The sequence below is a fragment of the Cherax quadricarinatus genome, chromosome 28 (genome assembly GCF_038502225.1).
Source record: "Cherax quadricarinatus isolate ZL_2023a chromosome 28, ASM3850222v1, whole genome shotgun sequence".
In the NCBI taxonomy this organism is placed as follows: Eukaryota; Metazoa; Arthropoda; class Malacostraca; order Decapoda; family Parastacidae; genus Cherax; species Cherax quadricarinatus.
Window position 1 is genome coordinate 10,469,712 of NC_091319.1, and position 27,181 is coordinate 10,496,892.

At 39.9% G+C, this 27,181-nt stretch overlaps 1 protein-coding gene across 1 annotated transcript in view; it reads left to right on the forward strand.

Moving 5' to 3' along the window:
* The window catches only part of LOC128693156 (extracellular matrix organizing protein FRAS1-like), a 252,677-nt gene that overhangs the window by 130,248 nt on the left and 95,248 nt on the right, over positions 1 to 27,181 (forward strand). Inside the window, exons 18-23 of the mRNA XM_070089393.1 lie at positions 2,974 to 3,144; positions 3,507 to 4,475; positions 10,918 to 11,020; positions 12,738 to 12,954; positions 13,939 to 14,191; positions 17,166 to 17,290. Of these exons, the coding sequence (XP_069945494.1) occupies positions 2,974 to 3,144; positions 3,507 to 4,475; positions 10,918 to 11,020; positions 12,738 to 12,954; positions 13,939 to 14,191; positions 17,166 to 17,290 (1,838 nt within the window). The remainder of the gene's footprint in view (positions 1 to 2,973; positions 3,145 to 3,506; positions 4,476 to 10,917; positions 11,021 to 12,737; positions 12,955 to 13,938; positions 14,192 to 17,165; positions 17,291 to 27,181) is intronic.

A 27,181-nucleotide genomic window follows, 5' to 3' on the forward strand; every position in this document is an offset into this window, starting at 1 on the left:
GTTAAAGATTGAACATAAGTATAGCATACAATTATAGTAACACTATCAACAGATAGTTAAAACTGAACTCAGGATCATCCAAGACCAATGTGTATATCTTCTTTACAAGCAGTATCCTGATATGTTGGTGAAAAAGGTAGAAGTTTGAATAAGTTGCAAAAATATTCTGGTCTCTTAGATCTTCATCAATAGTAATCTTCCTTGAGCTAGGCTTCAGCTTCTGGGTCTGATGCTTAGCTCTTCGAGGGCATTGAGTGTCTGTTTTTGAGCCTGTTACTAGCCTGGTTGTATTTGAAGAGGTTGAACTCCAGCTTCTGGATCTAATTCTAAGTTCTTTGAGGTGGAAGAGAGATGAGTGCCAGACTCTGTGTTTGGGAAGGTGAAGCTCCAGCTTCAAAGTCTGCTACAGATAGAAGGGAGAGGCTGCTTTGGTTCTAGAATACTTTGCTGAGTTATAGAAGTGCCCAAAGCATATTTAGATATGCATACTGTGTATCTAAAATGCACATACGTACATACTGTACTGATTTCTCTGTGAATAATAATTTCAGATAAGTTCAGTGGGGGTTGAGTCACAGCTCCTGGCCCCACATGTGTGTGTGTGTATGTGTGTGTGTGTACTCACCTAGTTGAGGTTGCAGGGGTCGAGTCCAAGCTCCTGGCCCTGCCTCTTCGCTGATCGCTACTAGGTCACTCTCCCTGAACCGTGAGCTTTATCATACCTCTGCTTAAAGCTATGTATGGATTCTGCCTCCACTACATCGCTTCCCAAACTATCCCACTTCCTGACTACTCTGTGGCTGAAGAAATACTTCCTAACATCCCTGTGATTCATCTGTGTCTTCAGCTTCCAACTGTGTCCCCTTGTTGCTGTGTCCCATCTCTGGAACATCCTGTCTTTGTCCACCTTGTCAATTCCTCTCAGTATTTTGTATGGCGTTATCATGTCCCCCCTATCTCTCCTGTCCTCCAGTGTCGTCAGAGAGAGAGAGTGAGCGAGTGAGAATGAGCGAGTGAGTGAGAGCGAGTGAGTGAGAGCGAGTGAGTGAGAGCGAGTGAGTGAGAGCGAGTGAGTGAGAGCGAGTGAGTGAGAGCGAGTGAGTGAGAGCGAGTGAGTGAGAGCGAGTGAGTGAGAGCGAGTGAGTGAGAGCGAGTGAGTGAGAGCGAGTGAGTGAGAGCGAGTGAGTGAGAGCGAGTGAGTGAGAGCGAGTGAGTGAGAGCGAGTGAGTGAGAGCGAGTGAGTGAGAGCGAGTGAGTGAGAGCGAGTGAGTGAGAGCGAGTGAGTGAGAGCGAGTGAGTGAGAGCGAGTGAGTGAGAGCGAGTGAGTGAGAGCGAGTGAGTGAGAGCGAGTGAGTGAGAGCGAGTGAGTGAGAGCGAGCGAGTGAGAGCGAGCGAGTGAGAGCGAGCGAGTGAGAGCGAGCGAGTGAGAGCGAGTGAGTGAGAGCGAGTGAGTGAGAGCGAGTGAGTGAGAGCGAGTGAGTGAGAGCGAGCGAGTGAGTGAGTGAGAGTGAGTGAGAGTGAGTGAGTGAGAGTGAGTGAGAGTGATTGAGTGAGTGAGAGTGATTGAGTGAGTGAGAGTGAGTGAGTGAGTGAGAGTGAGTGAGTGAGAGAGAGAGAGAGAGAGAGAGAGAGAGAGAGAGAGAGAGAGAGAGAGAGAGTGTGTGTGTGTGTGTGTACACTCACCTAATTGTACTCACCTAATTGTGGTTGCAGGGATCGAGAGTCGGCTCCTGGCCCCGCCTCTTCACTGAATGCTACTAGGTCCTCTCTCTCCCTGCTCCATGAGCTTTATCATACCTCATCTTGAAGCTATGTATGGTTCCTACCTCCACTACCTCACTTGCTAGGCTATTCCACTTCCTGACTACTCTATGACTGAAGAAATACTTCCTAACATCCCTTTGACTCATCTGGGTCTTCAACTTCCAATTGTGATCCCTTGTTTCTGTGTCCCATCTCTGGAACATCCTGTCTCTGTCTACCTTGTCTATTTCACGCAGTATTTTGTATGCCGTTATAGAAGTGCTCAAAGCATATTTAGATACACATACTGTGTATCTAAAATGCACATACGTACATACTGTACTGATTTCTCTGATTTCAAATAAGTTCAATGGGGGTTGAGTCACAGCTCCTGGCCCCACGTGTGTGTGTGTGTGTGAGAGAGAGAAAGAGAGACACCCAACAATTAATATTTGCACCAATAACTCATTATAGTTGTGACCAGGTGTGGACGTGTGAATTGCTTATTACTCTATAATTTGATCATGATTATAGCCATGTATAAATGTAAGTAAGTAAATTTACTTACATGATTCATTACCTTTGTAACTTGTGAGTTCATTACCTTTGTACCTTGTTCAGCTATCAAAACTTTGGGGCCCAGTCCCTGGACCCAATATGTACCTCTGTAATCTTTTGACTACTGCCCACAGGATGGGTATCAGGTGCATAATGAACATATTAAACTAACTGAAGGACTTTAGCAGTGAGAGCAGATTTGGGTTAAAATTTACTCATGGTTCTGGAGAAGTGATAGTTCCAAGTGAACATGGCACATCATTCAACATGTAATAGCTTTATAATTTGGGCATAAAAAGAAATTAAACACTGAAATAAGCCAAAGAAATAAAAGTAGTAATTGCTTCAGTGTGAGGTTATTGAGCAAATGCAATATACTAGGGAAGGAGGTAATAAATGCAAACTACATGTACACAAATTTAATTGTAATTATGACAATATTCATGGGGTTAGAATGTGTTACACTGGCTGATTAATGATTAAAAGGTCCAGAAGCTGGAGCTCAGTCTCTAAGGTTAATCGAATGTGCATACACACAAAAATACAATTTTGTTATTCTTTCACTTTGTTTTGGTTTACATGATCAGTAAGTCTTACTTTAAATATGGCAACTGGGATGAAGGAAATAAGTGAAGAGGTATAATAAATTAAAAATTCTTTAATATTGTTCAGGTCACTATCCCACTGGTAAGGAATGTAGAGCATGCCCAGGAGGAGCCAGCAAGTGCAACACAAGTACAGTTTGTCAAGCCTGCCGTGCACCGTACCTACTACAGGACGGCCATTGTGTCACCTCATGCAGAACAGGAACTTTTGCTAATGTGTTTGATAACATCTGTTATGGTGTGTATATGTTAACTGACAGATTATTTTTCATAGTTTAGAATGTTTAAAATTTGTATTTTATTAGTATACTTTACTGCATGTGAGAATTGGTGATGATAACCCACAAAAGACTCTTGATATACCTTTATAGATACCTAGATCATTATTGTGCTGTTTACAAAAAAAAAAAAAAATCTGTTAAGCATTATATTAATGGAAAAAATCGTGAATAATTGCATATTTTTTTATTAACCAACACCAAACATGTATTGTTACTTTTGTAAAAGAAACTTAAAGTAGTTATAAATTTATTTAAAAAAATTGAAGTTTTGTTGCATAGAAAGTACAGTTTTAAATCTAAAATAAATTTTGATTTACAGAGTGTGGTGACAGATGTGCTGAGTGCTCCTTGTATGAATGCCACACATGTAAGCCTCCATACCTACTTCAAGATGGTCAGTGTGTTGATCATTGTGGCAAGAATTACTTCCCCAACACTAAAACTGGAGTTTGTCACTACAATACTGAGAAACCTATTATCCATATCTTAGCACCATTAGTTGTGGAGTATGGAAAACCATTATCAGTTAATAGTTCTGTATTGTATATCAAGGATGTTGATACTCCAAATGATCAGCTTGTTGTGAATGTGGAAGAAACACCTTCAAATGGAGGTATATTCAGATATTTCAATGGCAAAGATGAGCAATTAATAAATGGCAGTAAGTTCAAAGTGGAAGAAATGCAAGAAAATCGGATATTCTATAAGCATGAGACAAATAGACCATTGTATGGAGAGATGTGGCTAAGTGTGTCTGATGGCCAGTATCAGTCTCTAGCAGAAGTTATATCTATTAATGTTATATCTAAATATCCACCAGAAATTGTGATGAATGAGCCCCTTGTAATTTTTCGAGGACATAAGGAACCTATAAGTGCAAAAATACTTAATATCCATGATTACGATAACCCAGAAAGTGTTACCATTAGAGTAGTGGATGGTCCTAGTTATGGTCAGCTGTGTGTAGAAGAGGAAGAGCTTGTTCTGTTTTCTTTGGATGAGTTGTTGCAGGAGCAGGTAATGTATACCCATGACAACTCATCCTCCAAAACAGATAGAATACTTTTGCAAGCAAGTGATGAACATAATGTGGTTAATTTCATTTTTCGAGTATATATTGTTGAAGAAGAATTAAGTGCCCCTGTTCTAATACAAAACCAAGGCGCTCGTGTTCAGTCAGGATCCCGAGTCCAAATCTCTCCTCAGCTCCTACAAGCCAGAGACATAGATTCAGATGATGATAACCTGGTTTATACTCTTCTTCCCATGCTTCAGAATCCTGGCCAAGGTGGGTGTTGCTGTTTTAAATTCCCAACTAAAGTGTACAGTCTGTTTATAAAAAAAAATGGCTACTCATGTAATATGTACTGTATCATAATTTTTATTTTTAACATGTCAGGTGTTTCCTACTTTCACCATCAGCCATACATAATTACTGTCTTTGCAGAGGCACTCAGATACGACAGCTTAGATGGCCCTCCAAACTGCCAATATCCTAAATCCCTCCTTTAAAATGCAGGCATCGTACTTCCTGTTTCCAAGACTCAAGTCCGGCTAACTGGTTTCCCTGAATCCCTTCACAAAATATTACCTTGCTCACACTCCAACAGCTCGTCAAGTCCCAAAAACCATTTGTCTCCATTCATTCCCATCAAACACGCTCACGCACACTTGCTGGAAGTGTAAGCCCCTCGCCCACAAAACCTCCTTTACCCTCTCCCTCCAACCTTTTTGGAGATGACCCCTACCCCACCTTCCTTCCCCTACAGATTTATATGCTCTCCAAGTCATTCTACTTTGTTCCATCCCCTCTAAATGACCAAACCACATCAACAGCCCCTCTTTAGCCCTCTAACTAATACTTTTAGCAACTCCACACCTCCTCCTAATTTCCACACTACGAATTCTTTGCATAACATTTACAACACACGTTGCCTTTAGACAGGACATCTCCACTGCCTCCAGCCACCTCCTCATTGCAGCATTTACAACACATGCTTCACACTTATTTAAAGAGTGCTGGTACCACTCTACTCTCATACATTCCCTTCTTTGCCTCAATGGATAACTTTTTTTGTCTCCACAGTTGTTTGGTCATTTAGAGAGAATGGATCAAAGTAGAATGACATGGAGAGCGTATAAATCTGTAGGGGAAGGAAGGCGGGGCAGGGGTCGTCCTCGAAAAGGTTGGAGGGAGGGGGTAAAGGAGGTGTTGTGGGCGAGGGGTTTGGACTTCCAGCAAGCGTGCGTGAGCGTGTTAGATAGGAGTGAATGGAGACGAATGGTACTTGGGACCTGACGAGCAGTTGGAGTGTGAGCAGGGTAATATTTAGTGAAGGGATTCAGGGAAACTGGTTATTTTATATAACCGGACTTGAGTCCTGGAAATGGGAAGTACAATGCCTGCACTCTAAAGGAGGGGTTTGAGATACTGGCAGTTTGGAGGGATATATTGTGTATTTTTATACGTATATACTTCTAAACTGTTGTATTCTGGGCACCTCTGCAAAAATAGTGATTATGTGTGAGTGAGGTGAAAGTGTTGAATGATGATGAAAGTATTTTCTTTTGGGGATTTTCTTTCTTTTTGGGTCACCCTGCCTCGGTGGGAGACGGCCGACTTGTTGAAAAAAAAAAAAAAAAGATACCTCAACACACCACACACCTTTTTTCCTTCATCAGTTCTATGGTTAACCTCATCCTTCATAAACCCCTCTGCTGACAAGTCAACTCCAAAATATCTGAAAACATTCACTTCTTCCATACTCCCTTCCTCCAGTGTGATATCCAATTTTTCTTTATCTCAATCATTTGATACCCTCATCACCTTACTCTTATCTATGTTCACTTTCAACTTTCTACCCTACACACCCTCCCAAGCTTGTCCACTAACCTTTGCAACTTTTCTTTTGAATCCCCCAAAAGTACAGTATCGTCAGCAAAGAGTAACTGTATCAACTCCCATTTTGTATTTGATTCCCCATAATTTAATCCCACCCCGCTCCCCATCTTTTACAACCCCATCTATAAATATGTTAAACAACCATGTTGACATTACACATCCCTGTCTAAGACCCACTTTTACTGGGAAGTAATCTCCTTCTCTCTTACACACCCTATCATAATAAAGTAGTTATAATACTGTACAGTGAACAACAATAGGGATGGTGCAGTTTCAAGGGCTTCTTGAACTATTGTGTTCATTATTCTGTGATTTTGAATTTTAATAATGAAAAATGTTAATTATATGCTAGTTCACCTTTCTGAAAATGTCTTCTCTTGTTGAAGCCTCTAGAATGATGCACAACAGGAATTCAACCTTTTTAATACAGAAATTAAAATTTTAGTATTTGACTAAAGGAATCTAAAAACTAAAAATTTAACCATTGAAGTTATCCAGAAATATGTCAAATAGAAGGAAAGAGGTTCTCTTAGCTGGTTGTATTATTATTATTATCATAACTAAGCGTTAAACCCATAATTGTCATATGTAGCTGCAGCTAGTTATTATTTTTTATTTATTATCACACCGGCCGATTCCCACCAAGGCAGGGTGGCCCGAAAAAGAAAAACTTTCACCATCATTCACTCCATCACTGTCTTGCCAGAAGGGTGCTTTACACTACAGTTTTTAAACTGCAACATTAACACCCCTCCTTCAGAGTGCAGGCACTGTACTTCCCATCTCCAGGACTCAAGTCCGGCCTGCCGGTTTCCCTGAATCCCTTCATAAATGTTACTTTGCTCACACTCCAACAGCACGTCAAGTATTAAAAACCATTTGTCTCCATTCACTCCTATCAAACACGCTCAAGCATGCCTGCTGGAAGTCCAAGCCCCTCGCACACAAAACCTCCTTTACCCCCTCCCTCCAACCCTTCCTAGGCCGACCCCTACCCCGCCTTCCTTCCACTACAGACTGATACACTCTTGAAGTCATTCTGTTTCGCTCCATTCTCTCTACATGTCCGAACCACCTCAACAACCCTTCCTCAGCCCTCTGGACAACAGTTTTGGTAATCCCGCACCTCCTCCTAACTTCCAAACTACGAATTCTCTGCATTATATTCACACCACACATTGCCCTCAGACATGACATCTCCACTGCCTCCAGCCTTCTCCTCGCTGCAACATTCATCACCCACGCTTCACACCCATATAAGAGCGTTGGTAAAACTATACTCTCATACATTCCCCTCTTTGCCTCCAAGGACAAAGTTCTTTGTCTCCACAGACTCCTAAGTGCACCACTCACTCTTTTTCCCTCATCAATTCTATGATTCACCTCATCTTTCATAGACCCATCCGCTGACACGTCCACTCCCAAATATCTGAATACGTTCACCTCCTCCATACTCTCTCCCTCCAATCTGATATTCAATCTTTCATCACCTAATCTTTTTGTTATCCTCATAACCTTACTCTTTCCTGTATTCACCTTTAATTTTCTTCTTTTGCACACCCTACCAAATTCATCCACCAATCTCTGCAACTTCTCTTCAGAATCTCCCAAGAGCACAGTGTCATCAGCAATTTATTTTCTTATGTCCTATACATATTTTTAGATTACTATTTGCCACTGCAACTAGAGCATATACAGCACCTTTCAGTCCTCTTGTGTAATTCATGTTTACTCTGGAATCTGTGTATTTTTGTTTTGTTTATGTTTATTACTGAAGTTACCATACAACTGCCACATTATAATAATAATAATAATAATAATATTTTATTTTGACATGATATGATGTTTATACAAAGAAATATAATAATTGTGTTTACATGCCAAAAGCCCCTTTATATGCAGAGCATTTCGAGCAAACTTAAAATTAACTTAAGATTAACAAGGCAGTAATAGTACATATGGTCATTAGATGAGTTACAATGAATACAAGAAAATTGAGTACAGTGGACCCCCGCATACCGTTGGCATCACATAACGTTAAATCCGCATAGCGATACATTTTATCACTAAAATTTTGCCTCGCATAGCTCTAAAAAACTCGCTCAACGCTATTCGTCCGAGACGCGTCTATGCCAGCGTTTTTGGTGATTTTATCTGTAAAATAAGTGACCATGGGCCCCAATAAAGCTTCTAGTGCCAACCCTGTGGTAAAAAGGGTGAGAAATATTATCGAAATACTGTGGTACCATGGTCAACTGCTGATGCTGCTGCTGCTGTAGCACTGTCAGCTGCTGCTGTAGCACCATCAGCTGCTGCTGCTGCTGCTGCTGTAGTACCGTCTGCTGCTGCTGTAGCACCGTCTGCTGTTGCTGTAGCACTGTCAGCTGCTGCTGCTGCTGTAGCACTGTCAGCTGCTGTTGCTGCTGTAGCACTGTCAGCTGCTGTTGCTGCTGTACTGTCAGCTGCTGCTGCTGTAGCACTGTCAGCTGCTGCTGTAGCACCGTCAGCTGCTGCTGCTGCTGCTGTAGTACCATCTGCTGCTGCTGTAGCACTGTCTGCTGCTGCTGTAGCACTTGTCAGCTGCTGCTGCTGCTGCTGTAGCACCGTCAGCTGCTGCTGCTGCTGTAACACCGTCAACTGCTGCTGCTGCTGTAGTACTGTCTGCTGCTGCTGTAGCACTGTCAGCTGCTGCTGCTGTAGCACTTGTCAGCTGCTGTTGCTGCTGTACCACCGTCAGCTGCTGCTGCTGCTGTAGTACCGTCTGCTGCTGCTGTAGCACCGTCTGCTGCTGCTGTAGCACTGTCAGCTGCTGCTGTAGCACTGTCAGCTGCTGCTGCTGCTGCTGTAGCACTGTCAGCTGCTGCTGCTGCTGCTGTAGCACCGTTGTTGGTGTGGCTTATTGAGAATACCAAGAAACAATTAACCCCAGAGGGTTAGCCACCCAGGATAACCCAAAAAAGTCAGTGTCATCGAAGACTGTCTAACTTATTTCCATTGGGGTCCTTAATCTTGTCTCCCAGGATGCAACCCACACCAGTCGACTAACACCCAGGTGAACAGGGAAAAATGCCTGGAACTAGTGCTCATATTGGTGAATTTAAAGCCAGCAAAGGTTGGTGTGAGGCATTTAAGAATCGTAGTGGCATACACAGTGTGATAAGGCCTGTTCTGGAAGAAAATGCCAAACAGGACCTACAGTACTCAGGAGGAAAAGGCACTCCCTGGACACAGTGTCTCATCAGTCATTGCTGCATCTTCAATAAAGGTAAGTGTCATTTATTCTTCATTTAGTAGAGTAGTACATGCACAATATATATTGTGCATGTACTACTCTACTATTGTGCATGTATCCTTCGCTTTGTGTGTAGGAAAATGTATATTTCATGTGGTAAAATTTTTTTTTCATACTTTTGGGTGTCTTGCACGGATTAATTTGATTTTCATTATTTCTTATGGGGAAAATCATTCGCATAACGATAATTTCGCATAACAATGAGCTCTCAGGAACGGATTAATATCGTTATGCGTGGGTCCACTGTATTCTATTAGTTCGTGCTATATGGCTTTAATAAGTCTTGTAGAGAAGGTATACAGTTTTGATTATTAACCTTAGATGGACACAATGGAGTGATTAACATTTGAGATGAATACAGATATTTTGAGTAAGTATATATTGATTATATTGGTGAGAGAGTTTTACCTTTGATATTGAGCAAATGCATGTATAGTTTTTACATGCATATTTATGATGGGCTGGGATAGGTTAAGGAGATAAGGTGTTTTTTAACTGTAGTTTTAAAAATGCTAGCTGAGCCAGTGGTTCTGGAGATTTATGGCAGAGAGTTCGAGATTTTGGACCCTTTTATGTACAATGAGTTTTTGAAAAGATTTAGTCTGACATGGGGAATGTCATAGAGGTTTTTGTGCCTAGTGTTGTGTCCATGGGTCCTATTGCAACTGTCAAGAAAGCATTTCAGGTCAGGATTTATACGTATTAGAATTGATTGTTCTGTCAATGTAGGTTGCACATTAGTACGAGTGAATGTTTTGTATAGTGAGCTTGTTTAGGTCTTTTTTCTTTTAGCATTTACCGATCTATATTCATTTTTTTTTTTCAACAAGTCAAGTCACCTCCCACCGAGGCAGGGGGACCCAGAAACAAAGAAAATCCCCAAAAAGAAAATACTTTCATCACCATTCAACACTTTTACCTCACTCACACATAATCACCATCTTTGCAGAGGCACTCAGATACAGCAGTTTAGAAGTCCCTCCAATCTGTCAGTATCCCAGACCCCTCCTTTAAAGTGCTGCATTGTACTTCCCATTTCCAGGACTTAAGCCTGGCTAAATCTATAATAACCGGTTCCCTGAATCCCTTCACTAAATATTACCCTGCCCACACTCCAACAGCTCGTCAAATCCCAAAAAACATTCGTGTCCATTTACTCCTATCTAACACGCTCACACATGCTTGCTGGAAGTCCAAGCCCCTCGCCCACAAAACCTCCTTTACCCCCTCCCTCCAACCTTTTCGAGGATGACCCCTACCCCTCCTTCCTTTCCCTACAGATTTATACACACTCCAAGTCATTCTGCTTTGATCCATTCTCTCTAAATGACCAAACCACCTCAACAACCCCTCTTCAGCCCTTTGACTAATACTTTCAGTAACTCTACACCTTCTCCTAATTTCCACACTCTCGAATTCTCTGCATAATATTTACATAATATACTGTATAATTCTATCCTTGTACTGCAGAAAAATATGTGTAAAGCTAATGTACAACAGTTATATTTAGTATATTTTTTTTGTATCATTTAACAGGAAAGTTAACTTTGATCATCCCATTGCCTCCAGCCCCTGATGGGTTTTATAATGATGGCTGGACTCAGATGGATGAAACCCATCTTGTGAGACCTACTACAAGGTGAGTTTCTTTATTTCTTGAACTTGTTAAATAAAGTACAGTTTTTTCTTTTTACACACTGGCTTTCTCCCACTGAGACAGGGTAACCCAAAAAAGAAGAAACGCCAATAAAATTTTTCTTCCTTTTACGTTTAGTAATTTATACAGAAGGGGTTACTAGCCCCTTGCTCCCAGCATTTTAGTCACCTCTTATGACACGCATGACTTACGGAGGAAGGATTCTTCTCCATTGTTCCATGGAGATAAAATACAATATTAACTTGAATAAATAAAGCAAATGCAAAGTTAGTGTCAGTTTTTTTTTTTTTAACCCTTAAACGGTCCAAATAGATTGACATTCAAATCCGTAGTGCTCCAAAAGTAGATCTATGTTTTTTTTTTACATATTTTCAAATATAACAAAAAAATGTAGATAAAAGTTTTTTACACATTTTCAAATGTAAAATAAAAAAGATGATGAACATTTTTTTACATACTTTCAAATGTTGAAAAAACGTATAGTATATACGATTGGACTGTTTAAGGGTTAACAGGTCGGCTGTCTCCCACCGAGGCAGGGTGACCCAAAAAGAAAGAAAATCCCCAAAAAGAAAATACTTTCATCATCATTCAACACTTTCACCTCACTCACACAATCACTGTTTTTGCATAGGTGCTATACGTATAAAGATACACAACATATCCCTCCAAACTGCCAGTATCCCAAACCCCAAGCCCCTCGCCCACAAAACCTCCTTTACCCCCTCCCTCCAACCTTTTCAAGGATGACCCGTACCCCGCCTTCCTTCCCCTACAGGTTTATATGCTCTCCATGTCATTTTACTTAGATCCATTCTCTCTAAATGACCAAACCACCTCAACAACCCCTCTTCTGCCCTCTGACTAATACTTTTATTAATTCCACACCTTCTCCTAATTTCCATACTCCGAATTTTCTGCATAATACTTACACCACACATTGCCCTTAGACAGGACATCTCCACTGCCTCCAACCGCCTCCTCGTTGCAGCATTTACAACCCAAGCTTCACACACACATATAAGAGTGTTGGTACTACTATACTTTCATGCATTCCCTTCTTTGCCTCCATAGATAATGTTTTTTGTCTCCACGTTTACCCCAACGCACCACTCGCCTTTTTTCCTTCATCAATTCTATGATTAACCTCATCCATCATAAATCCATTTGCTGAGACATCAACTCCCAAAAATCTGAAAACATTCACTTCTTCCATACTCCTCCTCAATTTGATATCCAATTTTTCTTTATCTAAATCATTTGATACCCTCATCACCTTACTCTTTTCTATGTTCACTTTCAACTTTCTACCTTTACATAATCCTATTTGTAACATTTATAAATACATTTATATTAGAGGAATTCTAGAGATTTTGTTTGCCAAATGTTTTTATGATAAGTAAGCCCCATTTTTCCAGACACTTATAGTATGATCAGAGATGAATTCTAGACAAAATATTTCTTGAATACTTTTACAATAAAATTTTTAATATATCAGGCAATAAATGTTGGTAAATATGTAATAAATGTGGTTAGATACTCTACAAAGAGGGCAAAATACTGTATTATTGTATACAGTAAAATTAACAGAACACTTTCTTGGGTTGATGGCTTAAGGCAAGGTGGATGAATAATGGTGCAAGCCACAAGCTTCAAGTGAGAGCACCATATAAGAATACCAAATTTCTAATTGTAACAGCTTCACCCAACGAGATGTGAATGAAGGCCGTGTGTGGTACGTCCATTCAGGAGAGGAAAGTGTGGGGGACATGACATCAGACCAGTTGTTGTTCTCCATTGCTGATAGTTCACATCCACCAAACATGCTTGCTGACCAGTCCTTCATCATCCAGGTGCAACCATCACCACAGAAGACAGAGGTGTCCCCAGCACCAGGGATCCAGCTTGGTATTACAGTGAGTTATATTTTTAACAAACCAAAATTTATTATTAAAAACAAGGGGCTTGGACATACAGCAGGCATGTGTGAGCATGTTAGATAGGAGTGAGTGGAGATGAATGGGTTTTGGGACTTCACAAGCTGTTAGAGTGTGAGCAGGGTAATATTTTGTGAAGGGATTCAGAGAAACTGGTTAGCCAGACTTAGGTCCTGGAGGTGGGAAGTACAATGCCTGCACTGTATAGGAGGGGTTTGGGATATTGGCTGTTGGAAGTGACATCTAAACTGTCATATCTGGACACGTCTGCAAAGATAGTGATCATGTGTGAATGATGGTGAAAGTGTTGAATGATGAAAGTTTTATTCTTTCTTTTTTTTTTTTCTTTTTGGATCACCCTGCATTGGTGGGAAATGGCTGACGTGTTAAAAAATAAAAATCACACTTTTGTTTGCATTCAGCATTGACCGAATCACACTTTTAGTAGATACAGCATTGTTGCCTATTCTTGGGTTCCTGGCCTCACGGGAATTTGGGGATGTGAACTTAAGTACTTTTGGGGTATTGGAATATTCCACAGTTCAAGATCTTTCAATCTCTCACACTCATTTGCTATTCGTTGATTGCTTTCCATTTGTAAGACGACTTTTTGCAAGATCACTGACAGCATCATTGGACCCCTTTTAATGGCAAAAAAAAAAAAAAAATCAATTGAGTAATAAATCACAATTGGGCTTCAGCTTATCCTTCCTCCATAGCTGCTGGTTGTAGAAAATAGTACCAATTCCCGTACATTGGACACATTAGACTGGTTGTCTTATGAAGGTGCCTGGTATCACTCAGTGAATTGCCAGGTTGTACTGATGGTCCAACATCTGCTGCCCATTTTATCTGAGAACACATCAGTTTTGTGCTTTAATGTGTATTCTTCTATGTCTGTCATCTAGAACTTTATTTTCTCGCTCTTGATAATTGCTGTATTGATAAAGTGCATTTTTTCAGGTACAGGAAGGCCAAGCAGTGGCGATTACTCCCAATCACTTGTCATTTGCAGGAGCACAGTCACCAGAGCATCTTGTCTATATCATTACCCATCCATTGGGGCCTTTAGATGGCTCTCTCTTCAACATTGATTCACCAGGACTGGAACTTCATCAGTTTATGCAAGCAGATATCAATGATATGAAAATTATTTATATGCCTCCCTTAGGAGACATGGGTCAAGAAGATAAATATTTTAGTTTCAAATTTACTGGTAATTATTTAATTTCTGTAACCGTAGTATAAGCTTCTTACATTTACTCCTCAGTGGTGCAGATAGAATATATTTAATTATACGTGAGAGCTTAAACACAAAAATATTTTTTTTATAGGAGTACAGTGGACCCCCGGTTAACGATATTTTTTCACTCCAGAAGTATGTTCAGGTGCCAGTACTGACCGAATTTGTTCCCATAAGGAATATTGTGAAGTAGATTATTCCATTTCAGACCCCCAAACATACACGTACAGTGGACCCTCGCATAGCGACCTTAATCCGTGCAAGAGGGCTGGTTGTTATGCGAAATGTTCGGTATGCGAATGAATTTTCCCCATAAGAAATAATGGAAATCAAATTAATCCGTGCAAGACACCCAAAAGTATGAAAAAAAAATTTTTACCACATGAAATATACATTTTCCTACACACAAAGAGAAGGATACATGCACAATAGTAGAGTAGTACATGCACAATATATATTGTGCATGTACTATACTAAATGAAGAATAAATGACACTTACCTTTATTGAAGATGCAGCAATGACTGATGAGACACTGTGTCCTGGGAGTGCCTTTTCCTCCTGAGTACTGTAGGTCCTGTTTGGCATTTTCTTCCAGAACAGGCCTTATCACACTGTGTATGCCACTACGATTCTTAAATCTCTCAAACCAACCTTTGCTGGCTCTAAATTCACCAATATGAGCACTAGTTCCAGGCATTTTCCCTGTTCACCTGGGTGTTAGTCGACTGGTGTGGGTTGCATCCTGGGAGACAAGATTAAGGACCCCAATGGAAATAAGTTACAGTCTTCGATGACACTGACTTTTTTGGGTTATCCTGGGTGGGAAATCCTCTGGGGTTAATTGTTTCTTGGTATTCTCAATAAGCCACACCAACAACGGTGGTACAGCAGCAGCAGCAGCTGACGGTGGTACAGCAGCAACAGACGATGCTACAGCAGCAACAGACGATGCTACAGCAGCAGCAGACGATGCTACAGCAGCAACTGACGATGTTACAGCAGCAGCAGACGATGCTACAGCAGCAGCAGCAGCAGACGATGCTACAGCAGCAGCAGCAGCTGACGGTGGTACAGCAGCAACAGACGATGCTACAGCAGCAACAGACGATGCTACAGCAGCAGCAGCAGCAGACGATGCTACAGCAGCAGCAGACGATGCTACAGCAGCAGCAGATGGTACTACAGCAGCAGCAGCAGCTGATGGTGGTACAGCAGCAGCAGCTGACAGTGCAGCAGCAGCTGACGGTGGTACAGCAGAAGCAGCAGCTGTACCACCAATAGTAGCGATGGTTGATTGAGGTTTATTATACAACCTGGCCAGCTCGGAGACACGCACTCCACTTTCATACTTATCAATGATCTTTTTCTTCATCTCCATAGTAATTCTCACCCTTATTGCTGTAGGGTTGGCACTAGAAGCTTTCTTGGGGCCCATGGTCACTTATTTTCCAGAAAAAATCACCAAAAACACTGTAATAATACGAAATGTTCCGATTGTATGCTTGGATGTTACCGCGGAGGCTGGCTGGTAAACAATGCCACCGGCGGAAGATGTGAGCGTGGCTCAGGCCGCACATTGGACGCGTCTCGGACGAAGGGCGGTGAGCGGGTTTTTGGGCGGTATGCGAGGCAAAATTTTTGCGATCAAAGCGTCCGGTATGCGGATTGTACAGTATGCGATGCGTCCGGTATGCGGGGGTCCACTGTACAAACGCAATTACATAAATACACTTACATAATTGGTCGCATTCGGAGGTGATCGTTATGCGGGGGTCCACTGTATATTGTTATAGGTAATATACTATCACATTACCATAGGTAATATGCTGTCATGAGTTTAAAGAGCACATTATTTGTCACAGTAAAACCTCTTATTAACAGACCTCCATTTAATGGATTTTAGCAATTTTGGACAAAAAAATTGGCTGAATAAACTTTAGAAGCATCAGACAAAATGAAAAAAGTCCATAATTTCAGATTTTGTCCAGAGTGAAAGTGTCCAGTTGTTTTCTGAAGCATTGGGCCGAACTCGATTACTCTGACATTTATTCAATATGGGCCAGCATGGCCATGTCCAGGCCCTGTTTGTTTTCATTGTTCAATGAGCCATAGGTCACCTTTGCCAGTTCGTTGTTTGGGCTCACTTGTGCATATATTATTCAGTCTCCACTGTATAGTCCTTGTGGCTTAGCGCTTCTTTTTTTATTATAATAATAATATTCAGTCTCCAATTTTTCCCTGAATTTACAGTGTTTTGTGTGAATTTATTAACATGTTAAGTAAAGTGCATTGAATGGTGGCTTCTAAAGCAGGTGATGGTGCCAAGAGGAAACATGTGGCTCTCAGTATTAAGCAGAAACTTGAACTAAAGAAGGTTGAGTCTGGCATCTCAGTCTTCTTAGCCCTCTATGTTTTCTCAGTCATCTACATTATTTTCACTAGTAGATTATTATTATGTATAATCACAACTAGGTGCTAAACCCACAAGGGTCATACAGCTTTTGCTAGTAGAGCTCTACAGCTCCTCTGACTTGAATGAAAGTTATTCTGAGTCACCACTATCAATCATGGCAGTTTACACCTCATCTCTCTACCATTAAAATGTAAGTAAAAAAAGACAAACTTACATATAGTACTGTACTATAAAATTACTATACAGTACAGTACCGTACTATAGTACTACAAATTACAATACCCATGTTTTTATTATCCAGTTATCTTTTGCATCAGCAGACTAAGTCGACTGATTCAGAGCGTTGTTTATGTAGCAATCATGATCGTGAAAATTAATTTCATAATTCAGAAGTTTCAGACCATTGGCAATGTTGTACACCTCCTCCCTCCCTTATTAATGTGCTAATTAGAGGGTTCACTGTATTCATGATTATGTACTGCTACACACTATCTAAATAACTTATGGTTCAATAAATTTATCCTCCACTTTAGTATCAAATGAGATGAGTGGAGAGCCTAGCAGGTTGCCAGAGCAGAAGTTTACCATTCATGTTGTGCCTCTGAAAGGAACTCAACTCTCCTTCACTCATGAGAACCCTGAGCTGGTCATCAATAGTGTAAGTTTCCTTAGTTTACAGAATATAGTATTACCTTTCATACAAATTATGATCATTAATTTTTGGAGTTCTTATTATTTTTGTGGAATGTGCAATATCTATAGATTTTTATGAAAATTAGCAAATAATTGTAAAGGTTTATACAGCTGTAAGTAATTTAGATACCTCTGAGTAATTGACGTTTTGTTTGTGTGTGTGTGTAATTTTTTTTTTTTTCTTTTTTCAACAAGTCGGCCATCTCCCACCGAGGCAGGGTGACCCAAAAAAGAAAGAAAATCCCCAAAAAGAAAATACTTTCATCATCATTCAACACTTTCACCTCACTCACACATAATCACTGTTTTTGCAGAGGTGCCCAGAATACAACAGTTTAGAAGTATCCTTTTCCTTTCCTTTCAACACACCGGCCGTATCCCACCGAGGCGGGGTGGCCCAAAAGGAAAAACGAAAGTTTCTCCTTTTCTTCTTTCTTTCAACGCACCGGCCGTATCCCACCAAGGCGGGGTGGCCCAAAAGAAAAAACCAAAGTTTCTCCTTTCAAATTTAGTAATATATACAGGAGAAGGGGTTACTAGCTCCTTGCTCCTGGCATTTTAGTTGCCTCATACAACACACATGGCTTACGGAGGAAAAATTCTGTTCCATTTCCCCATGGAGGTAAGAGGAAATAAACAAGAGCAAGAACTAGAAAGAAAATAGAAAACCCAGAGGGGTGTGTGTATATATGCTTGTACATGTATGTGAAGTGTGACCAAAGTGTAAGTAGAAGTAGCAAGACGTACCTGAAATCTTGCATGTGTATGAGACAGAATAAAAAGACACCAGCAATCCTACCATCGTGTAAAACAATTACAGGCTTCCGTTTTACACTCACCTGGCAGGACGGTAGTACCTCCCTGGGCAGTTTGGCAGGATGGTAGTACCTCCCTGGGCAGTTGCTATCTACCAACCTACTACCTAGAATATACAGTGGACCCCCGCTTAACGATCACCTCCCAATGCGACCAATTATGTAAGTGTATTTATTTAAGTGCATTTGTACATGTATATTTGGGGGTCTGGAATGGACTAATCTACTTCACAATATTCCTTATGGGAACAAATTCGGTCAGTACTGGCACCTGAACATACTTCTGGAATGAAAAAATATCGTTAACCGGGGGTCCACTGTATATATGTAGTAGGTTGGTAGACAGCAACCGCCCAGGGAGGTACTACCATCCTGCCAAGTGAGTGTAAAACGAAAGCCTGTAATCGTTTTACATGATGGTAGGATTGCTGGTGTTCATTTTTCTGTCTCATAAACATGCATGGTTTCAGGTACGTCTTGCTACTTATACTTACACTTAGGTCACACTACACATTCATGTACAAGCATATATATACACACCCTTCTGGGTTTTCTTCTATTTTCTTACTAGTTCTTGTTCTTGTTTATTTCTTCTTACCTCCATGGGGAAGTGGAACAGAATTCTTCCTCTGTAAGGCATGCGTGTTGTAAGAGGCGACTAAAATGCCAGAAGCAAGGGGCTAGTAACCTCTTCTCCTGTATATGCTACTAAATGTAAAAGGAGAAACTTAAGTTTTTTCTTTTGGGCCACCCTGCCTCGGTGGGATATGGCCGGTGTGTTAAAAGATTTTTTTTTTTTTTTTTTTTTAACAAACCAGCTGTATCCCTCCAAGGCAGGGTGGCCCAAGAGGAAAAACTAATGTTTTGCCTTTTAAATTTAGTAATATATACAGGAGAAGGGGTTACTAGCCCCTTGCTCTCGGCATTTTAGTCGCCTCTTACGACACGCATGGCTTACGGAGGAAGAATTCTGTTCCACTTCCCCATGGAGATAACAGGAAATAGACAAGAACAAGAACTAGAAAGAAAATAGAAGGAAACCCAGAGGGGTACGTATATATATCCTTGTACATGTATGTGTAGTGTGACCTAAGTGTAAGTAGAAGTAGCAAGACGTACCTGAAATCTTGCATGTTTATGAAACAGAAAAAAGGACACCACCAATCCTACCATCATGTAAAACAACTACAGGCTTTCATTTTACACTCACTTGGCAGGATGGTAGTACCTCCCTGTGTGGTTGCTGTCTACCAACCTACTACCTATAATATATATATAGTAATAATGTCACCATGGTTGTTTAATATATTTATAGATGGGGTTGTAAAAGAAGTAAATGCTAGGGTGTTCGGGAGAGGGGTGGGATTAAATTATGGGGAATCAAATTCAAAATGGGAATTGACACAGTTACTTTTTGCTGATGATACTGTGCTTATGGGAGATTCTAAAGAAAAATTGCAAAGGTTAGTGGATGAGTTTGGGAATGTGTGTAAAGGTAGAAAGTTGAAAGTGAACATAGAAAAGAGTAAGGTGATGAGGGTATCAAATGATTTAGATAAAGAAAAATTGGATATCAAATTGGGGAGGAGGAGTATGGAAGAAGTGAATGTTTTCAGATACTTGGGAGTTGACGTGTCGGTGGATGGATTTATGAAGGATGAGGCTAATCATAGAATTGATGAGGGAAAAAAAAGGCGAGTGGTGCATTGAGGTATATGTGGAGTCAAAAAACATTATCTATGGAGGCAAAGAAGGGAATGTATGAAAGTATAGTAATATCAACACTCTTATATGGGTGTGAAGCTTGGGTGGTAAATGCAGCAGCGAGGAGATGGTTGGAGGCAGTGGAGATGTCCTGTCTAAGGGCAATGTGTGGTGTAAATATTATGCAGAAAATTCGGAGAGTGGAAATTAGGAAAAGGTGTGGAGTTAATAAAAGTATTAGTCAGAGGGCAGATGAGGGGTTGTTGAGGTGGTTTGGTCATTTAGAGAGAATGGATCAAAGTAGAATGACATGGAAAGCATATAAATCTATAGGTGAAGGAAGGCGGGGTAGGGGTCGTCCTCGAAAGAGTTGGAGAGAGGGGGTAAAGGAGGTTTTGTGGGCAAGGGGCTTGGACTTCCAGCAAGCGTGCGTGAGCGTGTTAGATAGGAGTGAATGGAGACGAATGGTACTTGGGACCTGACGATCTGTTGGAGTGTGAGCAGGGTAATATTTAGTGAAGGGATTCAGGGAAACCGGTTATTTTTATATAGTCGGACTTGAGTCCTGGAAATGGGAAGTACAATGCCTGCACTTTAAAGGAGGGGTTTGGGATATTGACAGTTTGGAGGGATATGTTGTGTATCTTTATACGTATATGCTTCTAGACTGTTGTATTCTTAGCACCTCTGCAAAAACAGTGATAATGTGCGAGTGTGGTGAAAGTGTTGAATGATGATGAAAGTATTTTCTTTTTTGGGGATTTTCTTTCTTTTTTGGGTCACCCTGCCTCGGTGGGAGACAGCCGACTTGTTGAAATATATATATATATATATATATATATATATATATATATATATATATATATATATATATATATATATATATATATATATATATATATATATATATATATATATATATATATATATATATATATATATTTTAATTGAGACCATAAAGATATACAGTGCAACCTCAGCTTATGAATGCTCCACCATGTGAATTTTTCGGGATACAAACCGTCGTTCAGTTGATTTTTTGCTTCTGGATGTGAACTAAGTTTCAGGATCCGAACTTCTCCCTCAAGGAGGCTCCTTAAATAAATAAAAAAATAAAATATTTATTTCTTTGCAAAGGTTACAGTGTGTGTTTACGTATCATAATATGATTGGAGCAAAGAAAGCCTATCATGCTGAGGCATTTCGGGCAGACTTTCAAATTCAAATTCAATTCAATTCAAAGTTTGTTCTCTATAAAGATTACAATGTTGAATTTACAGAATTTGGTTGTTGTGTGGTTTACATGTAGTTAAATAATGATTACAGAGTGTACCACTAGAACGCCTAGCATGGCTAGGCATTTCAGGCAGACTTAGTTTAATTTTTTATTTTAAAATATTACAAATTATGAGGTAAGTTGGTATTATGGCTAAGTGACTAAATACTAGTTTGTGAGTTTAGCAATGTGAATGCTTTTGTTTTGGCACAGTACATAGTTTCAGTATTGGAGTATCATAGGATTCATTATTTTAAGATTGAGATTAATATTTCTGTTTATGGTCAAATGGGTGAGTGAGTGTAAGTGTGAACCACCAGGTGGTATTCGTGTAGTTAGTTGATGGGGTGTATCAGGGAGATAAGATGTTTTCTAATGGTAGTTTTGAAGGTGATGAATGTGTCTGCAGTTCTAGAGTTCTCAGGTAGGGTGTTCCAGATTTTAGGGCCTTTGACATACATTGAATTTTTGTAAAGGTTTAGTCGGACACGGGGAATGTCGTAGAGATGTTTGTGTCTGGTGTTATGCCTGTGGGTTCTGTCACAACTATCAAGAAAGCGTTTTAGGTCAAGGTTGATATTGGAGTTTAAGGTCCTGTAGATGTAGATTGCACAGTAGTAAGTGTGGATGTACTGAACAGGGAGTAAGTTTAGATCTATGAAGAGTGGGGGGGTGTGTTGCCAGGGATGGGATTTAGTGATTATTCTTACTGCAGCTTTTTGTTGGGTTATTATTGGCTTTAGGTGTGTTGCTGCAGTTGATCCCCAAGCACAAATAGCATAGGTGAGGTATGGATATATAAGTGAATGGTATAGTGTGATAAGGGCAGTTTGCGGCACATAGTATCGTATCTTGGATAGGATCCCAACCGTTTTGGATACTTTTTTGGTTATGTGTTGGATATGGGTGCTGAAATTCAGGTTGTTGTCAAGGTATAGGCCTAGGAATTTGCCCTCATTATGTCTGGTAATTAGGGTGTTGTCGATCTTAATGTTAATTTGTGCATCTCCTGCTCTGCTACCAAACATAATATAGTAGGTTTTTTCAGTGTTAAGCGTAAGTTTATTGGCTGTCAACCAAGTCGATATTTTGATCAGCTCCTCGTTAACAATGGTGTTGAGTGTGGCAAGATTAGGGTGAGAGATGACATAAGTCGTGTCGTCAGCAAAGAGAATGGGTTTCAGGTGTTGGGATACGTTTGGAAGATCATTGATGTATATGAGGAAGAGCAGGGGACCAAGGACACTTCCCTGAGGAACTCCAGTATCAAGTGGCCGTGTTGTTGATGCTGTGTCTTTAATGGTGACATACTGATGCCTATTAGTAAGGTAAGATTTGAAATAAGCAAGCGCATGGCCTCTTACACCGTAATGGTCAAGTTTGTGGAGTAGGATGTCGTGGTCTACTGTGTCAAAAGCTTTTCTTAGGTCAATAAAAATTCCTAGTGGATATTCCTTATTTTCCAATGCTGTGTAAAGCAGATCTAGCATTTTTATGATTGCATCATTAGTGCTTTTATTTTTCCTGAATCCAAATTGGCAGGGGTTGAGTATGTTTTGTGTTGTTATAAATGAATATAGTCTCCTGTGCACGAGTTTCTCAAAGATTTTGGATAGCAATGGTAAGTTTGATATTGGCCTATAGTTGTTTAAGTCTGTAGGGTCACCACCTTTATGTATTGGTGTAATCCTTGCCATCGTGAGTAGTTTCGGGAAGGTGCTAGTTTCTAGTGACTTGTTAAAAAGTAATGAAATAGCATGCGAAAGGATATGGGCCGCTCGCTTGTACAGTAATGGTGGGACATTAGACAGATTCCCTGAGTTGTTTTTAAGTGACTTTATAATCTGGGTGACTTCCGAGGGCTCAGTTGGTGCAAGATAGAAGGAATTTGGGAAATTCCCATCTAGGTAGTCCCCGGCATGGGCATTGGTATGTGGGATTTTATTGGCGAGATTAGATCCTATGGTTGAGAAGAAGTCGTTTATCTTGTTAGCTGTGTCAGTGGGATGTAGCGGTGTTTCATTAGGTTTAGTTAGGACAATATTCTTGGTTTTTTTCAGTTTGTGGGTCCCTAGAATCTGAGAGAGTGTTTTCCAGGTCTTTTTTATATCTCCTCTAGTGTCTGTGAATCTACTGGAGTAGTATAGTTGTTTGGCTTTCTTTATTACTTTGGTGAGAACTGATGAATAGTGTTTAAGAATATCTTTGTGTATTAAGCCCTGTCTATATTGCTTTTCATATTGGTGTTCCTTGTCAATGGATTTCAGAATGGTACTGGTTATCCATGGGCAACCAAGCCGTTTGTTTGTGATCTGTTTCGTTTTTATAGGACAATGTTTGTTGTATAGTCTAAGTAATTTGTTAAGAAAAATGTCTGTCCAGTCATCAATACCATTGGCCTTGGAGAATTATGTAGGCCAGTCAACAATCTCTAGGTCAGCTGTGAACTTCCTTATTGAGGCCTCGTCATGGAGTCTAAATGAGACTTTGTTGAATTCAAGTGGTGGTTTACTAATGTTTGTCAGGAGGAAGGTAGGGTAGTGGTCTGTAGTGCTATCTGTGATTATCCCTGATTTAAGGGGGGCTAGTATATTGGTCCATATGTGGTCTATTATGGTTGCACTTGTCTCAGTGAGCCTGGTTGGTTTAGTTATTGTTGGTATGAGAAGTGTGTTGTTCATATTGTTGATGAAATCAGTTACAGGCTGATCATCTAGTAAGCCAAGGTTGATGTTGAAGTCTCCAGCTAAGAGAAGGTGGTGCTTATTCATTTGTCTGTTTGTTATTAGTGACTTTAATTTCTCACTGAAATTTGGGATGTTTGTGTGAGGTATCCGGTAAATGGCACCGATTGTTATAGGTGTCTTAGGGTTTTTTACAGTAAAATTAGCAAAAATGTATTCCCCATATTCATCACTAAAGCAAGTGGTGCTAATACAAGATAATTGGTTAGAGTAATAGATTGCAATATCACCCCCAACTTGGTTTGGTCTGCAGTTGTGAATTGCTGTGTATCCTGGTAGAGGGTAGATATTTATTGTGTCCTGCTTAAGCCAGGTCTCAGTAAGAATAATGCAGGAGAAGGGTGTCTTTAGTGATTCAAGGAGTGCCAGGAGGTCATCATAGTGTTTGCTTAAGGACCTGATGTTGTAGTTAAGTACTGATAGACTTTTAGCATTGTTTAGGATAGTGCTGGCTTGTGTTGCTGTGTAATAAAGGCAGTTACTTTCCAATAGGTTTTGATTGGGTGTCAGATTATGGAGGTTTAGATCAAGGTTAACGTAATCAATCATCTTCTAGGTTTAAATTATGGTTATTTATATCCTGAGTTGTGTGTTGAGTTCTAGTACTGATATCTGAAGTGGTGGGAAGTTTGGATAAGTATATAGCTAGAGTATTTTGGTCATAAAGAGTATAGTCACTACTACACATAATGAAGTTGATGTTGTCTATGTGTTGTGCTGGAATGAACTAAAGTACAACTAGGTATAAACTAGTAATATAAAAATACAAATTTAAAATAGAACAAGACTCTCACTTGTAATTGCACTAAGGTCTAATATAATGACTTTTGTGGAGTCTATGTTTTGAGCTAGAATATAAAGATACAAATTAAAAATAGCACCAGTCTCTCACTAGTAATTGCACTATGGTCTAATATAAAGAATTTGGTATTGACTATAGTACAACTGTGTTTAATCTAATAATATAAAAAAGGCACAAGACTCTCAATTGTAATTGCACTAAGGTCTTATATAAGTTGTTTACAAGAATTAGAGTATAACTAGATTTAAATTGACAGGATAAAATACACAAGTTAAGGTAGTAAAAGAATAATAATAAAAAAAAAATGATAAAAATAAAAATGGCAATGACTTGGTTATAATATGCTAGTAAGATGGTAGACAGGATAATATAAAAGTTGTAGTTGAAAATACTAGTTTAAAAAAGTATAGAATAAGATGGTCAATAAAAGAAGTTTACAATAAGTTTGATCAATATAGTTTAAAGCAAAATTGGGCAATAATAGGGATTTTAGAATAAAATTGGGCAATTGAGTATTTCTTAAAGTGACGTAGAATTATTGAGGACAAGTTATGGCTAGTTTATAATAAAATAAGATGGAACAGTGATGCGGTAAGTTGTAAAAAAAGGAGATAGATTCTGTAGATATTAAACAAATTAAGACTATGAGGTAGAATGGTCGTTGAATACAACAATGACAATCAAAAGTAGTTGGGGTATTAGAATTTTAGGGGGGCACAAATTTATGACAATATAACACTAACTGTGGACTGTGGGTATTATCTGCACTTTACTCTGATTCTGTTAGTCCAGCCTCACTTAGGAATGTTTTAAGGTCATGTTCTGTAGAGATGAAGTATCTCTTCCCAGTGGGCTGTTTCCTAACTGCGATTTTTCCATCCCTCACAAAGCACTGGTGGATTTTTTGGGCATAGCGTAATTTTCTTAGCCGATAAAGAAGGTTTTGTCTTGTTTTGGTAAGGCACTCATTGACGTAAACATCAGTTTTCATAGAAATAGATGTTTTTAGTAGGTTGTTTCTTTGTAGGCTAGTTTGGAATTTTAACAGCACTGTTTTTTTACCTGCTTGGTAGCCCATTAGTTTGCAATCCTTTAGGTCATCACTACGTATGTTAAGGCGAAGGTGGTCCTTGATGAGCTGTAGGGTGGTCTCCATGCAGGTCTCTTGGGTGACTGTGGCTGGGAGATGTTTGCTGTTAACTACAACAGCATCAGATAGCTGTTGTTGGTCATTATGGTCTTGGAAGTTGGTTATGACATTGGCAAGTTGTTGGTCCACTCTTGATCTTTCCTCTGTAATGTTGGTAGTAAGTAGGGTGACTTGATCTTTTAGAGTGTTGATAGTGTCTAGGGACTGGGTGTGGGTGTTGCTTTGTTGTTCCAGAGTGTCTAGTTTATGTTCTAGAGCAGTGATCTTGTTGAGGTAATCTGCATTGCTAGCTTTTAGTTCCTGCATTTCTTGAGTTAGTTTGGTGATCGTTTGGTTCTGAATCGTAAGGAGTTTAGCTATTTCTGGGTCGGTGATCTTCTTGACATCAAATACTGGGAAGCAGTTATCTTGGACTGTGGCAGCAGCCATGTTTGTTGTTGTCTGTCGTGTGTTGTGGTGATGCCGGTGGGTGATGACGGTTGTGTCCTGGCTGGCAGTACCACAAGTTTTCCTCATGTTTTTACTGCTCTCACCTTTGATGTTAGGAGTCCTTAGCTGGTTACTGGATCTTCTTTTATTGTTCTGACCCTTGTCCATTGGCTGTGGCTTCGGGTGAATAATAGGCGATGGGTGAATGTTGTGGAGTATCACTTCAGTGGCAGCGGGGTAGGAGGTGGTAGTACTAGTCCTATTAGTTGGTAATTTGTGAACTTTTGGGTGGTTTCTGCAGTTGATTTATATCATTCTGGGTATCCGCACATGTTAGTGTTATGTGGGTCTTGATTAGGTCATCACTGGGTTGCTGGGAACCTCAGGTAGAAGTAAAAATAGAGGACAAGGTTCCTGTTGCCGCTGGTTACCAATGTTTTGCTGATGGTGGCGCCAACTACTGGCAGCCTTTTGAAGTTTTTCCTTGCTGTTATTATTATTATCACTATTATATTTATTATTATTATTGTTATAATAATAATGATTATTATTAGTAGTAGTAGAACGTACATGATGAGGGGTTCTTGATCTAGGGAATTGGATCTTTGCTCCAGGTCGCTAAATTAATAATAATGATAATTACAGTGGACCCCCGGTTAACGATATTTTTTCATTCCAGAAGTATGTTCAGGTGCCAGTACTGACCGAATTTGTTCCCATAAGGAATTTTGTGAAGTAGATTAGCCCATTTCAGACCCCCAAACATACACATACAAACACACTTACATAAATACACTTAACATAAGTGGTCGCATTGGGAGGTGATCGTTAAGCGGGGGTCCACTGTATTATTATAATACGTATGTACTACTAAGAATGATAATACATAATAATAATTACGTTTTTATTATTATTATTATCACACTGGCCGATTCC